The sequence below is a fragment of the Gossypium hirsutum genome, chromosome D04 (genome assembly GCF_007990345.1).
Source record: "Gossypium hirsutum isolate 1008001.06 chromosome D04, Gossypium_hirsutum_v2.1, whole genome shotgun sequence".
NCBI lineage: Eukaryota > Viridiplantae > Streptophyta > Magnoliopsida > Malvales > Malvaceae > Gossypium > Gossypium hirsutum.
The window spans coordinates 2,653,996-2,667,432 of NC_053440.1; the positions used below are offsets into that span (position 1 = coordinate 2,653,996).

Consider the following 13,437-nt stretch of genomic DNA (forward strand, 5'->3'; position numbering starts at 1 on the left):
TACTCAATTAGAAAAAAAAAATGTGACTCTTGACTTACAAAAACGGAATAGAAAACATTTCTTAAAATAAAATCGAATTTAATAAAAACCAACTGAATTAAGCACAACAATTTAAATCAATTCAGGTTTTTTTTCATTTTTTTTTCTTAGTTCAACACATCAACTCCTACAACTAAAATACATAAGAACAGCCGTTGCGATTCTATGTTAATTGCACTACGTACGCAAGTCTAAATGAGTTTTTCTTGAGAAGCACTCGTAATGCAATGAATAAAGAGTATATATATATATATCGGATTATTATTTGATACATCGTCAATAGAATAAAAAACTCCACATGCAGGTATAGGATATACCATTTGTACTTGGCGTGTAGTAAAATATTAATAATAGAATAATTAAAGACATTTGATATTAACCTAAATTTGTTTGTGAAGTTTTTTACTCGACTGGCGGTGTACTGAATAATAAATCTTTAACACTCAAATTGCTACGTAGAATGTAGCAACTCGGAAACTTCATAATCTTCTCTGCACTCGTAATATATAAGGAAGTTATTCAATTGAGGTTGAGAATAATAACTACAGAACTTATAGTTCAAAATTGGATTAAGTTCAGTCAAACACTCAACTCTCCTTTTTTTTCCCCAGTATCTAGTGTTAAGAACCCTTAATGAACAACTAGAAAGCAGAAACTATTTCTTCATACCTTGAAGGTTGAATCTCATCCTACATGATCAGATTCGGCTTCTGGATCTGTCTCACCGTCTATCATCCCAGTCTCCACTTCAGCATCTGCTTCTAATTGCCCAGCTTCTTGTCCAACATCTGTATCAGGGCTTTGCTTTTGATGTTCATCTGGTTCTGGGGTTGGGGTGCCCCCTTGGGAATTATTTCCTGTTGCAGTTGAGACATCTGTATCCATCACTGCTACAGAGGCCTCTGCATCAGCTCTGATTCCTTCTCCCTCAATCTCACTTGCCGGTGTTGCAATCTAGATGACAGCAAAATAAGGGAAAAGATTTAAAACAAAAAAAAAAAAAGACTTGCACAGCGTATGAAAATATTCATCCTTTTGGCTCACTTCTGTGACACTGTATGATAAGCCTATAGTTAACCCTCTATGAATCATGTATTTATGAAATACCAGCCCCAAGCAGATATATAATAGAAAAATTCCGCATAAATCATCACAATGAACATGAGGAAAAGAAAGAAAATAAGATTGAAAGGCATCTTTTATGTTCCAACCATCTGGATTAAGCAGTTTAGAAGTCCTGAGTGGTCAAACACTTCTGTTTTCAGAGATGATGAATACATGGAAAGATAAAGTTCCCAAAGAGATACCTGACTTTCCTCAACCTGATGTGAAGTACTCCTCATCTCCTCCTTTTTGGCACGTTTCGACCTGTCACTAGGTTTACCTTGGAACTTTGATCGCACTTCAGGGGGGAGAAGTTCCAATGGAACAACTCCTTCAATACCATGTTCAGTAAACTGTAATAACCACCACAAAAATTTTAATAGGATCAGTGATTTAACCTAATTATATGTAAGAACTCTTCATATGCAACATAACTTACTTTTGAGAACCCTTCTAAGTCTTGCCTAGCAGAAAAACGAAGGCCCTTCCAGCAATAAACCTGCATCAAAAAAATTGTAAACTTCCATGAATAAATATATATGGAAAAGTGATCAATATAACATCTTATGGTTACATTGGTTATGATAGTTTGATCTCATTTTGATGTCTAAATGCATAAACATTTGGAAATCTTAGGAGGTTTTATTTAAAGAAAAAAGAAAATCTTGGCAGGTTTGTTGATACCAATGGTAAAACCATATGCATGAAGGATGAGTGCATTTATGCATCTAGTGAATAACTTAATATATTGATTCAATCCAATTACTATGACATACTGGACAGTTTACCTAAAAATGTCAAAGGTTAAGTTTCTTAAGCATATCATGTGAACTTCAATGTCCTTAATAATAATCAATCCAAACGCACACCATGCATCTATATTACAAGTCTATATATGGGTAAGGGTATAGGTATGGGTCTGAATGAGAATTAAAAAGTCTGGAGAAGCAAAATTCACCCTGTTATTTTTGTGGTGATATTCAGCTTCTATTCCTGCAGAATCATCCATCTGTAATTCCAAGGAAGAGATTACTATTACTTTTCTAAAAGCTTATGTGCTGAAAATAAAACAACAGCATCACAGAAAAGTTGAAAGACGTGTAAAATCTCCTAACATGAAAGAACTAAAAGAAAGTTGAAACAAATTATCAGTATCAACTTTAAGGAACCAGATAAGGGTACTTACATCTTCAGCCAAGGGTTTCCAGTAATCTGAGATTGTAGGAGTTCGAACACGTTGAGAGTCTGTCAAAGCATTCTGGACATGCCAAAATAGATTTTGCAGATTTAGAAGTACATAAAACTAATGCACCGCGGCAAGAAATAATTAGTAGTTAACAACTAAACATCACAGAAATACAAGGGAAAAGTGACATCAATGCTCTTTTGACTCCAATCATACAGATCTAGCCCTGGACTTTAAACTATTTGAAGAATATATGATACAAAGTCTTATTAAATACTTGGAATTGGGGCTAGTGCAATGAAATAGTCAATGCCAATGCCATTTAAAACTCGAAAGTTGCAGTAATTGTATTGAGAACTGTTATGTAGCAACAGGAACAAAAACCAACAGGAGAGAAAACAAAAATCACAGGACAAGGTCTAACGGATAATTTGGCCTATAAATCTCCAAAGAACCTATGACAGATGTTATTAAGAGTAAATCCATGACTGGACCTCTTCTACCCTTGTGGCTTCTGGTGATCAAACCTCTAAATTTTTTATGCCACTGACCACAGGTCAGAAAGTTTATAGAATTGACATGGCAGCTTAAAGAGTCCAATATGTCATGAATGATCCTTGCCAATAGGTAATTATATCATGAGGAACATGTTTTGTTCCTTTCAAATTGAAATAAAGAAAATATAAATCATAAAGATGACTCTAGATATTAACAGAACAACTCTTTCATGTCTCATACTTCTAAACTACAACTATAGGATCACTACCATAAATCGCCATGACATCATTCCCACGCATTTCAACTATTTTTATTAATCAAAATCACAAGTTGATAAAAAAATAATCTTATAGCTTTTAAACTTTTCAAGAACTAACTGAGGAAAGCTTTTCAGTTTCTTAACAAAAGCCCCCTCACGATTGTAGTATAGTAGCAGTAACTAATACAAATACTTGTAATAAAAGAAAACGAAAGAATTAAAGCCATGAAAATTTATGACTTGACTATTTGGAGGATAAGCAAAGAAGCACCCAAAACATAAAATTCCACACATATGTTACTCTGACCCATGGGTAAGTGTTACATTTATGGGTATGTACCCAACATGGATGCACTAAAATTTTCTTATGATTTTACATATATTTGAAAGACCAAATCTCAATTCCCTTGTTCATGGGATATATGTCAAATATGGGTATTTGAAGGAAAATAAGATTTGTAGCAACATAGAAGTCAGCGATGGATCTGAACTACATTACCAATAAGATTGTCTAGTATATGGTTAATATTGTTTCACTAAAAAAGGGAGGGGGGGGGGAGTAACAGTTTGTTTGACTCTTATTGTGTAGAAAAATTATAAAACATTGAGTTGGTAAGTACACACCGGATTCTGATCTGCCCACTTCCACAACTGAGAGAGTTCCTTATTCCCCAATCTCCACCTTGGCCGACTGTAACAAGATTGGAGAAGATATATCTTTTATAAGAATACATGGACAGAGGCCACAAGCATGACAAATATTTAAATTATGTAAACAAAATTAATTAACCAGAACAAGAGTATCACCAAACGTGGGGGGCTAATTGGATAATAGAAACACAAAAAAGTTTTGAGCAAGAACTATGTTTTTCTTTGCACCCTCCTGGCATGAATACTCATCTACATACACCTCAAAGTTTGAGGAAATTTATGATAAACATGAAGATTAACTTGCATTCAGCATACCGTTTCTTAGTTCCATCATGAACTGTTTTTTTCTCTATTGGTTGCTTTTCAAATGGTTGACAGCCATCGCGTTTCCACCAGACCTAAGAGCAAAAAGACTCGGGAAACATAAGTGACTGCCCTAACAATTCCAAAGATATGATCTAGAAAAATAAAAGAACTCAAGCTTACCCAATTCTTTTCACGATCCAATATATGCTCAATACTATGAAGAAAATCTTTCCCCTTCGGAGGAGTCACTTCGAGTAGTTTCTTCACTCGATCTTCACAAGAATTAATTTCTTCTTTCTGGAATTAAGTTTAAGAAAAAGTAGAGGGGCATTAGCAAATTGCCTAGAACACAACATAAAAAATAAAGAAATTACTAACCATGCTTTCAGATGAATCTTTATCATTCTTTCCTGGGGCCTAGCAGAAAAGACAAATAATTTATCAACTACTATAATGGATGGAAGAAAAAAAAAACTTATTCAATACATGAATTATTCCAAACATAGAAATTATTACCTTAAGATAATCAAATAGTATGAGGCACTGCAAAAGAATGTGGCGCCTGAAACTTGGATCTTTTAACTGGTTTCAAAAGGGCAACAGATTAAATAAGTATGTTTGCCATAAATAAATTATCTTATCGTCTGAATGCTTCTCACCTCTAAGCCCATCAATTTACTGCTTGTAAGATATTTGATGTTGAAAGTGGTTGCCTCTTCCTCCAAATTGTTCTCAGCTCCCTCTTCCTCACTCAAAGGCTGTGCATCAAATGTATTCAACACAACCTGCACGAATCAATACCCAGTGGCTGAACAAAATTTACAACTGAGCAACTGAGCAACAAAGTGAAATTGATATCCACGAAGAATAAAATAAAAAATAACCCTCATTCAGAGCTTATAAAAGGCATACCATTAAACTAGCTGTAAATTTCTGCCACTTTAAAGGAGCGTTTGAAAGGGAAGCAGGGTTGCAAAAGTATTCCTGAAAAAGCAGAAAGCTAAGTTCAATAAGATAATCAGATTAAGAATGATGAAATCTTTATAAATGTTTATTTATCCAGGATGCAACTTTGTTCTTTGGTGCAACAGTAGAAACCTTGCTGGGAAGAACAAGGACTGGATCTTCTAAAACAGCTAAGAAACAGAACCATCGTGGGATACCATTTTAGAACTAGTATTAATTCCTAAAACAGAAACTCAAGGGAATCTAAACCCATATATTTGGCATAAAGCAATTGAAGTTCCCACACAAGTTATCAGTTTACCATGCAGGATTTCAGGTCAATGGGGAAAAGTTATCTAAATGTTTAGTTACTTTTTATAATAATTTTTTTCACATTTCTTAGACAATAATGGAAGGCTAAAATAAGTTATGCTTCACTTGAGAAAAACTTATATGCTCAAAATTTTAATTGGGAAAACTATTTTTAAAATTTTGTAAGGGAAATACTGTCATTTCCATTAAAATTCTCAATTTTGTAGGGGTAAAACGGTCCTTTTCATTAAACTCACTGTTGTGGGATCAAAAAAGTTATTTCCATCAGAAACCTTAACTGTGGGACAAATTTAGTATTTTACTAAAATTTTGAATTTTCAATATTTAAAAGTTCAGTGGGACAATTACCCCCACAAGACCCTACGTAGATCCGTCCCTGTTACAATGCACAGAAAGTGAACTATATCTCCTCCCTGTGTTAAAAATAATGGAGTTTGACCTATAACAGACAGTTTATACTACCTAATGACTACATAACCTACACCAGCAGCTCTGAAGTTTATTTATATCAGCAAAAAGCTAATCTTAGGCCTATTTTGAACAATAAAGATTCTAAGAGACTCAGAAAAGCTAAGATCCACATCCAAAAGTTCAAAGTGGCACAACTAACCTGTAAACTCCAGAAGGTTCTATAGAAGTTGAAATCAACAGAAATGCCTGAATAAAAACATATAAATTAAAGTTTAAGCTGACATTGACGGGCAAAACATACAAAAAATTTGCAAGCAAAATGCAAACCCAGAGTTAAAAGCACCTTCAGGTGGGTCTTTCTCATATTTTGTCTCATTTGATGTGTTAAAAACTCCCTTTATATTCACAGCTGCAAGCATTATTTGAAAGCACAAAGTAAGCAGCAGAAATAACAATTGAAAAGTAGAATGAAGCTGAATAAAACAACTACCTGAACGTTCAGATAAGGGAAAGAAATGAGCCAGAAACATTAGGATTCGCCCACAAAATACCACATCATTTGCCTATAAAGTCGAGTTACAGTGAATTAGAGAAACAGATAAACAGCATATTTCAGGATTGATGTACCCAGAACAAAGTAAATGCTGCATAAGAACTGCCATTTTACAACAATAATTACCATTACAAACTTATTTTCATGATTAGAGAAAAAATAATATGTGACATAATTAATGTAACAACCAATCACAATAAATTTTCAAATTAAACTTATAAATCTATATAAAATGAAATTCATCATCATATCCTGACTGCTTAGACGGATTGCTTCTGCATGATTCTAGAATTCTCAGATATATTGAAACAAAGAGATCAATATTTTCTTGATATCAGAGATAGACAAAAAGTACAACAAGATAAACAGAAGGTATCAAGCAGGTTCTTTTTTAAACCGTGTACTTATACACTTGAACAGAAAAACAAAAGGCTACAGAGGGAGAAAAGTCGCTTTCAAGACAATATAATGCCAGAGAGAGACCAACAAGATTACTGGAACCAACATAAATACTGCCTCTGGCTGAGTTGGATGTTCATACAGGTCATGCATATGCCATAATAGATGGGGACTTCATGCATGATGACGTTTTTAGTTTATTAGGTAATGGAAACTAAATAAATCTGGCCATAAGGAATCAGCAAGCAGATATTACCTGATACCACAAAATCTAAATAGTAGCTAAATGGAATTCAAAACGGGATCTGAAAATGGTTGTTGTTTTCCTTCAAAGAAACGGATAAGGAACAAGTTCTCCAAATTCTAATGTAGAAAGTGTACCACTAGTAAGTCAGGAGCATGACATATATGTATAAGAACACCGGTGAGAAGTTATTCTCACTACTAAACACTGCTTTGTCAAAAGAGAGCATGTAGGAAGAAAGAAATTCTTGAGACATACCTTGGACAGTCGACGAAGAAGTTGATTGCATGTTCTCAACATGACAAGTTTTCCACGAGCAAAAAGCTCTTGCTGTAAAAAAGTGCAGGCATCAATTTTCTTGAATAAATATTGATTGTGGCATGACATGGACACCACTTAATAGGGAGAGTAGTGAACCAATAAGGAATGAGAACTTCCCGATTTTTAATTTACACCTATAGACAGCACCAAAAACCTGAATTGATTTTAAGAACGCACCTTCCCCAGGATGTCCTGCTTACTTTCTATATAACGGAAAATGTCTTTGCAATTTCTCATTGTAGACATTTCTGTCAAGTCCTCTAGAAGTTGGAATATCATACCACCTTCAACATGTTCTTTCTCACAAAGATAGAGCACAACATCTAACCAAATGAAATAGGTAAACTGAGAATCTGATTAAAGTCGTAATCAAACAATCACATTATTGTCAGCATATCAATTCAAAGGCAAGCTTCTGTCTGACTACCCATGTAGATGAAATGTTCATACTGAAACAATTGACAAGTTAGAAAAAAATGGGGGGATGGAGAGGGACTAGAGTTACAAGTATATCTATGAACGTATCTTTTTTCCCCAATACTAAACTATTCAATAAAATCTAGAACATGGAAATGAACAACCAAGTCAACAACCAAAATGACAGAACACATGTCACTCGGACTCAGGTGTGAATGTTGAATGTGGGCATATCTGTATATGTTTAAAAATGCATGTTCGATTAGGGAGTAACCAAGCAAAGCTCACTGGTTCAAGAGATGGTATCAAGTAAACTGACTTTAAGTAGATGTGCAGCCACAGTTTCCACCACCATAAACTAACAAGCTAGTCTGATGTGGTGCTTGACTTACCACTGGTTAGAGAATGCAATGAAGGGAATTTAAATAGCTGATAGTCGAGCATATGCAACTAGGTTATAGACTCATAATCCTTCACCTCCACAAAACCAAGAGCTAAGTCCATAGGTCAAACAATAAAAATATCCTTTTGGTTCAGGAGAAGGTATTGCATTGTAGGTCACTGAGCAGTTAGCCTGCCATTTTTGTGGTTTATCTGAATTCCGAGTGCAAGAGATTTTGGTTACTTTCTGCCATGAAGCAGGCCTATTATTCTGATTTACGACCCATATTCTTCCCTACTTTAGTCAAATTAAGCTAACGAGACCTTTATATGGTCTTTCTTTTGATTGGGCTAGGTCTTATTTTCTATTTCTATTTCTGATATATTAAAGATGATCTGTAACGGGATTTGAGTCAATTTAGAATCTCAGAGAACTTTAGGATGTCTGATCCATTATTTTATTCCTTCTAGCTCTTCTATAATTTTCTATTACTCATTTAAGTTGAGGTCTGAGTTAGTGTTCATAAACCACAAATAGAAACACGCCCACGAAACTTAATATATTCCTCTTCTATCACTGAAACCTCTGTTTTGCGTCTTTTATACCCTAAACTCTTCAAATTTGACGAGACCAGCTCCTACCAACTTAGAAGCACCGTAATGCAGCAAAGGTGATATAAAAAAGTCAATTAACCAAACTTCCCAACTCCAGCCAATGATTCAATGTCAAATCTCAGAACCTAAAACCCTGGTCCACAATCTAATTAATTTATAGACCTCACACCTAATTTCCTTGAGTCTAAACCTTCATTTTATTTATCTGTATGCATAGGTTTATCATAATTCTTCTACACGAGTTAAATTGCACCGTCGAAGCATTAAACAAGCTATCTTCCTGCCTATGGCCTTATGCTTGAACTTGTCAGTAACTTGAAAGTAAATATAAATTTTACTCTGTTAAACAGTTTAGTAGAAATCACAACTTCCCTAAGGTTCACTTAAGTTTCTAATGTTAAATCATAGACTAATGGAGATTTGTGAAGGTAAAATAATTTAATGAAAACTGCAATACTGAATTTATAGTGGCTACAAAAAACGGATATGAAAACTTTATCTGGAAAGCATATTCACAAACCTAGAAGCCGTGGAATTACACCCTGCATTTCATCCACATCATCAATTGACTTCCCATACAGCATTATCTCCTCCCCAGACTGTACTGCAGATGACTGCACATGAGAAAAAGTAAGAACGTTCATGTTAGTGAACAGACAAACTTAAGCTAATTTACAGGGACAAAAATTGCTATATTGAAAGTGGAACTTATCATCAAAGTCAACTCCCACTTCAATTCAGTAAATATTATTTCCAAACTCATATCCACTTCCACTACAGTTGATTCTCAATATTTTAAATTACTCTTTCCCCACCTTCCTAACTAAAATGAAATCATCTATAAGAAAAGCTCTCTCTTTTTAATATTTATTAAGAGGAAATATGCCAGCTTTGACTAGCCTGATGCACTTTTTGAACTTTAAAGATGGAGAAAGGGTAGATAGTGACCCATTATTTTATGTCTTAGGATTCAAACGGAAAAGAAACAGACATGCATGCTTTCTAGTTGTAAGTAAATATTTGTATCACTTGAAAAGACAGCATATCCACTACAAATCAAGATATTCAAAAGTAACACAATTCATGCTCAGGTAGCAATAGCACACAACCAAGAATGACAGTTCCAATGCCATGGAATAGTTGCAAGTTTAAGTTTAAGTTTCTAGCAAAGATTATACTTCGTAAGGCATTTTTCACATTATTGGTATAAGAGAGAAACTGAATGGAAGATTGAGCATGGAAGAAAGACAAAAGACAAGATTAAGGAACAGCTTGCTAAGAGTTGCCCAATATCGAGGACCAGGAAAGTATAATCTAGAATTGTCACAGATAATTAAGAAACTAAAGCCCCATCCATCCTTTAGAGTTTTAATTGTTTAATAAGCTATACTGCATCAGCTTATTTTTCTTTCATATCATATAAGAAAAATTAAAAAGAAGAAAGAAAAAGAAGTTAACAAAGAGAATACTCAACCTAGAAGAAGTTAAAGAGAATGACTGATAAATATCCAAAATGAATAGCCTGTAAAACAAGATTACATAATGCACACTTGCTAAAGACCAAGAATATGTATATATAGAAAGAATGACTAAAGAATTGTATAAATGCAGTAATAGATATGATTACATACCACCAATTCCTGAAGCAAGGTCCGAAGCATGTTCTCCAATAATTGGTTTTCATCTTGAGCTAACTTTGTTTGTTTCTGTTGAAAAATAATAAGAAAGAAGCAAATTACCGAGAAATGCCCAATCACCAAGATACTGAAATTAAGCAATGCCAACCAAAAAAGAAAAAGAAGACAAAAGAATGACATCATCAGAATATATGTAATTTATCTGTACCTAAGTCACAACATTCATTAAACTCATGCCATCAGAACTCAGTCTGAGGTTCACTTACAGGCACCATTTATAACAAGGAAATCGGCACCAAACTTGTAAAGTTCACAGAAGATTAGCTTAACACTGAACTTGATTTTTCCGGACAAGAGATGATAACAATTTATAGATGTTAAAATCTGTGAAGCATATAACCGTGGGGATGTATCTCACGAGAATCTCGCAATGCGTATGTCCAATTTTATTTCCCCTAACTGATAGCTTAAAATCTGTTTCTCAATAGACGATTCTAACACCCAATTTCAAAGCCTTTTACCATCTCTACCTCCACTGCCACCACACTTCATAAATTATTACATATGAATGAGAAATATGGCATAAATCGATATTGATTACTCTAAAGGCCCAATAATAGCAATGCATAAACCAAAGAATTGCAAGGAAGATTCATACAAAGGCAACGGCAAAAACAAAAGTAAAAAGAAGTTCATTAAGTAAAGGAATTATAAACAGTGCAAAAATTCAAAAATACCTGAGGCTTTATAACCTCTTGAACCGTCTTAAGTGCAAAAGTTTCCGGCGGGCCAGCCTGCAATATGGCTTTCCTGAATGCTTCCTGGAAAATTAATTAATAATCATAAATCTCAGTTGCAAAATTAGAAAAACCACCAAAAATATAAACATTATTTTTAAAAAAATAATAAAGAAAGTAGGGTTACACTTACCATCATGAAGAAGACTCAGGCCTAGCAAGAATAATCTGGAAAACTGAACATCAAATGTTTGAATATATTAGATATTATAATGGAAACAGTGTAGAAGACTACGTCTGTTGTGGACTGTGAAAATATAAGCTCCGAATTAAGGGTAGCGGAGACGGCGACGGCGGTCGAGTGCTGGGGATTTTAGTTTTATGGTGGCCACTAGGCTTGGAGTAAATGAGATTGTTAGCATAGAAAACGTTGTTATGTTGTTAAGGTATACGAGTAACGGGGCTATGGAAAATTGAAATCCTTTTCTCTTCTCTCTTTTTTTTGGTTAAAGAAATCGTTTAATCTGAATTTAGGTTATTCTCGTAATTCCATATTGTTATTTTAAATTAATAAATTGAATAAATATTTTATATTAGCATTTATATTTTTAAAATTAAATTTTAAATAAAATCTTTTTTATTTTCTTTTCCTGCATTAAAATTCTTTTATGTCTAAAATTTGCCGTAGACTTAAAAATGACCTAATAATTAAATTTAGATGTAATTATTTGCATTACATATTTAAGTCACTATTATAATTAGTGGGTTTCAACTAAAATTTTTTTATTCTACTCGCAAAAGTAAATAACAAATATGACTAGCACAACTCAAACCTAAACTACGCCAAAGACGATGAACACCCTTAATCATTAGTTCATCATATGAAATTCATATTTATATAAATTTTAATATAACAATCAAAACTTTATAATTTTATATACAAGTTACTTATTTTTGGTTGCCTTATTTTTTTATAACAAAACTAAATGAAGTAAAAAAATAATGTATCAAAAAATTTAAAAACATTAAAAATAATATTTTCTTTGTATGATTAGATTAAGGTAGGAAAGAGAAATAAAGAGAGAGGAATCAAATAAATTTTTTTTGTTTGATTGTTTAAGAGGAAATAAAAGAAATTGAACATTTTAGAAGATGAAAAGTTATCATTCTCTTTGGAATTTATTTAGTAGGTTGATAATTCTCTGTTTAATATGTTAAAATTATTATCTTTCTTTAGAATCAGGGGCGAAATTAGGGAGCTGACAATGGTTTTAGTTCTCTAAATTGGAACTATTTAGACCTTTTATAATTGATAAAATTTTAAATTAATAATAATAATTTTATATTTTGGTCCTAAAAATGATAAAATTTTATTTAATCATTTAAAAATTATAAAGATATAAACTATTAAAATGATGAAATTGCATTTTTACTATTATAAAAAATATATAATTTAATTTCAACTCAATTTTTTTTATTTCCCCCCATTTAGAATGTTATTTTCCTTAATAATGGGAATGTCAACGTGATTCCTTTAAATAATTATAATTAACTTTCCCATGTAATTAGAAAATTAAAATTTATCTGAGTCAAAATTACCTCTTTTTTTCTTATTTATTTCATTATTTTTTATATAATACTTTTTCACCGCAAAATCATATAAAATATTTCATTTTAAATTTATTTTAAATGCTAGAAAATTGTATTTTAATTTAAGTACATATTAAATATTTAAATTTTATTTTTAAATTTATACATCTACTAATTTTGAGTTGAATATATTATTTTATTTTTATTTAAAATAAATAGATTAAATTAGACTATTTTACATATAAAGGCCCTTTTTCAAGTTTATTTACGGAAATTGGTCAATTTTTGCATTATTTACCGGAAAAAGCCGAAAATGACAAAACGCGTCCACGTAGGAATTTTTTGAGTGAAATTTCAGCAAAACGTGCCCTTGGTGGAGCGATTTTGCCATGTCAACACAAAACGCGCTGACGTGGACGCGTTTTGTTGACATGGCAAAATCACTCCCCTAGGGGTGCGTTTTGTTCCGTGTTTTTTCCCGAACGGCTACTTTATTTTTTGACCGTTGGGGGGTCCAACGGTCAAAAAATTCTATAAAACCCCCTCCTATTTTTTTTCACACTTTATTTCTTCAAAAATTGGCAAAAAACTCTCAAATTTCTCCCTAAATTTCTCAAAGTTCTCAAATTTCTCCTTAAATTTCTCAAAGCTCTCTTTAATTAATTATTTCCTTTTAATTTTTTCTAAATTAGTATTATTTTTTTATAATTTCAAAAATATTTGATCGTGTTAGCAATGGCCGGGGAATTAATTCGTCTCGATTATAAACACATCTCCGTCGAACAAATGAAAATGGTAAGGGTTAATTTTA

General features: G+C 32.8%; 1 protein-coding gene across 2 annotated transcripts; it reads right to left on the minus strand.

Annotated features, from left to right (window-relative positions):
* Positions 1 to 544: 544 nt before the first annotated feature.
* On the minus strand, positions 545 to 11,568 carry LOC107927603 (THO complex subunit 1). Of its 2 annotated transcripts, XM_016858714.2 has the most exons (21): positions 11,230 to 11,568; positions 11,037 to 11,120; positions 10,294 to 10,368; positions 9,183 to 9,276; positions 7,427 to 7,572; positions 7,187 to 7,258; positions 6,223 to 6,295; positions 6,076 to 6,141; positions 5,932 to 5,978; positions 4,956 to 5,027; positions 4,703 to 4,828; positions 4,560 to 4,625; positions 4,422 to 4,460; positions 4,224 to 4,340; positions 4,053 to 4,135; positions 3,711 to 3,777; positions 2,330 to 2,401; positions 2,102 to 2,152; positions 1,583 to 1,642; positions 1,347 to 1,496; positions 545 to 993 (listed from the first exon to the last, which is right to left on the minus strand). In XM_016858714.2, exons 1-21 carry the CDS (start codon positions 11,233 to 11,235, stop codon positions 724 to 726), a joined length of 1,836 nt encoding a protein of 611 aa, XP_016714203.2. In that variant the 5' UTR covers positions 11,236 to 11,568; the 3' UTR covers positions 545 to 723. The 2 variants fall into 2 exon arrangements, with proteins under 2 accessions (XP_016714203.2, XP_016714205.2); XM_016858716.2 differs by lacking the exons at positions 11,037 to 11,120; positions 11,230 to 11,568 and adding an exon at positions 10,137 to 10,184 and having other exon boundaries at positions 10,294 to 10,348.
* Between the last annotated feature and the right edge of the window lie 1,869 nt (positions 11,569 to 13,437).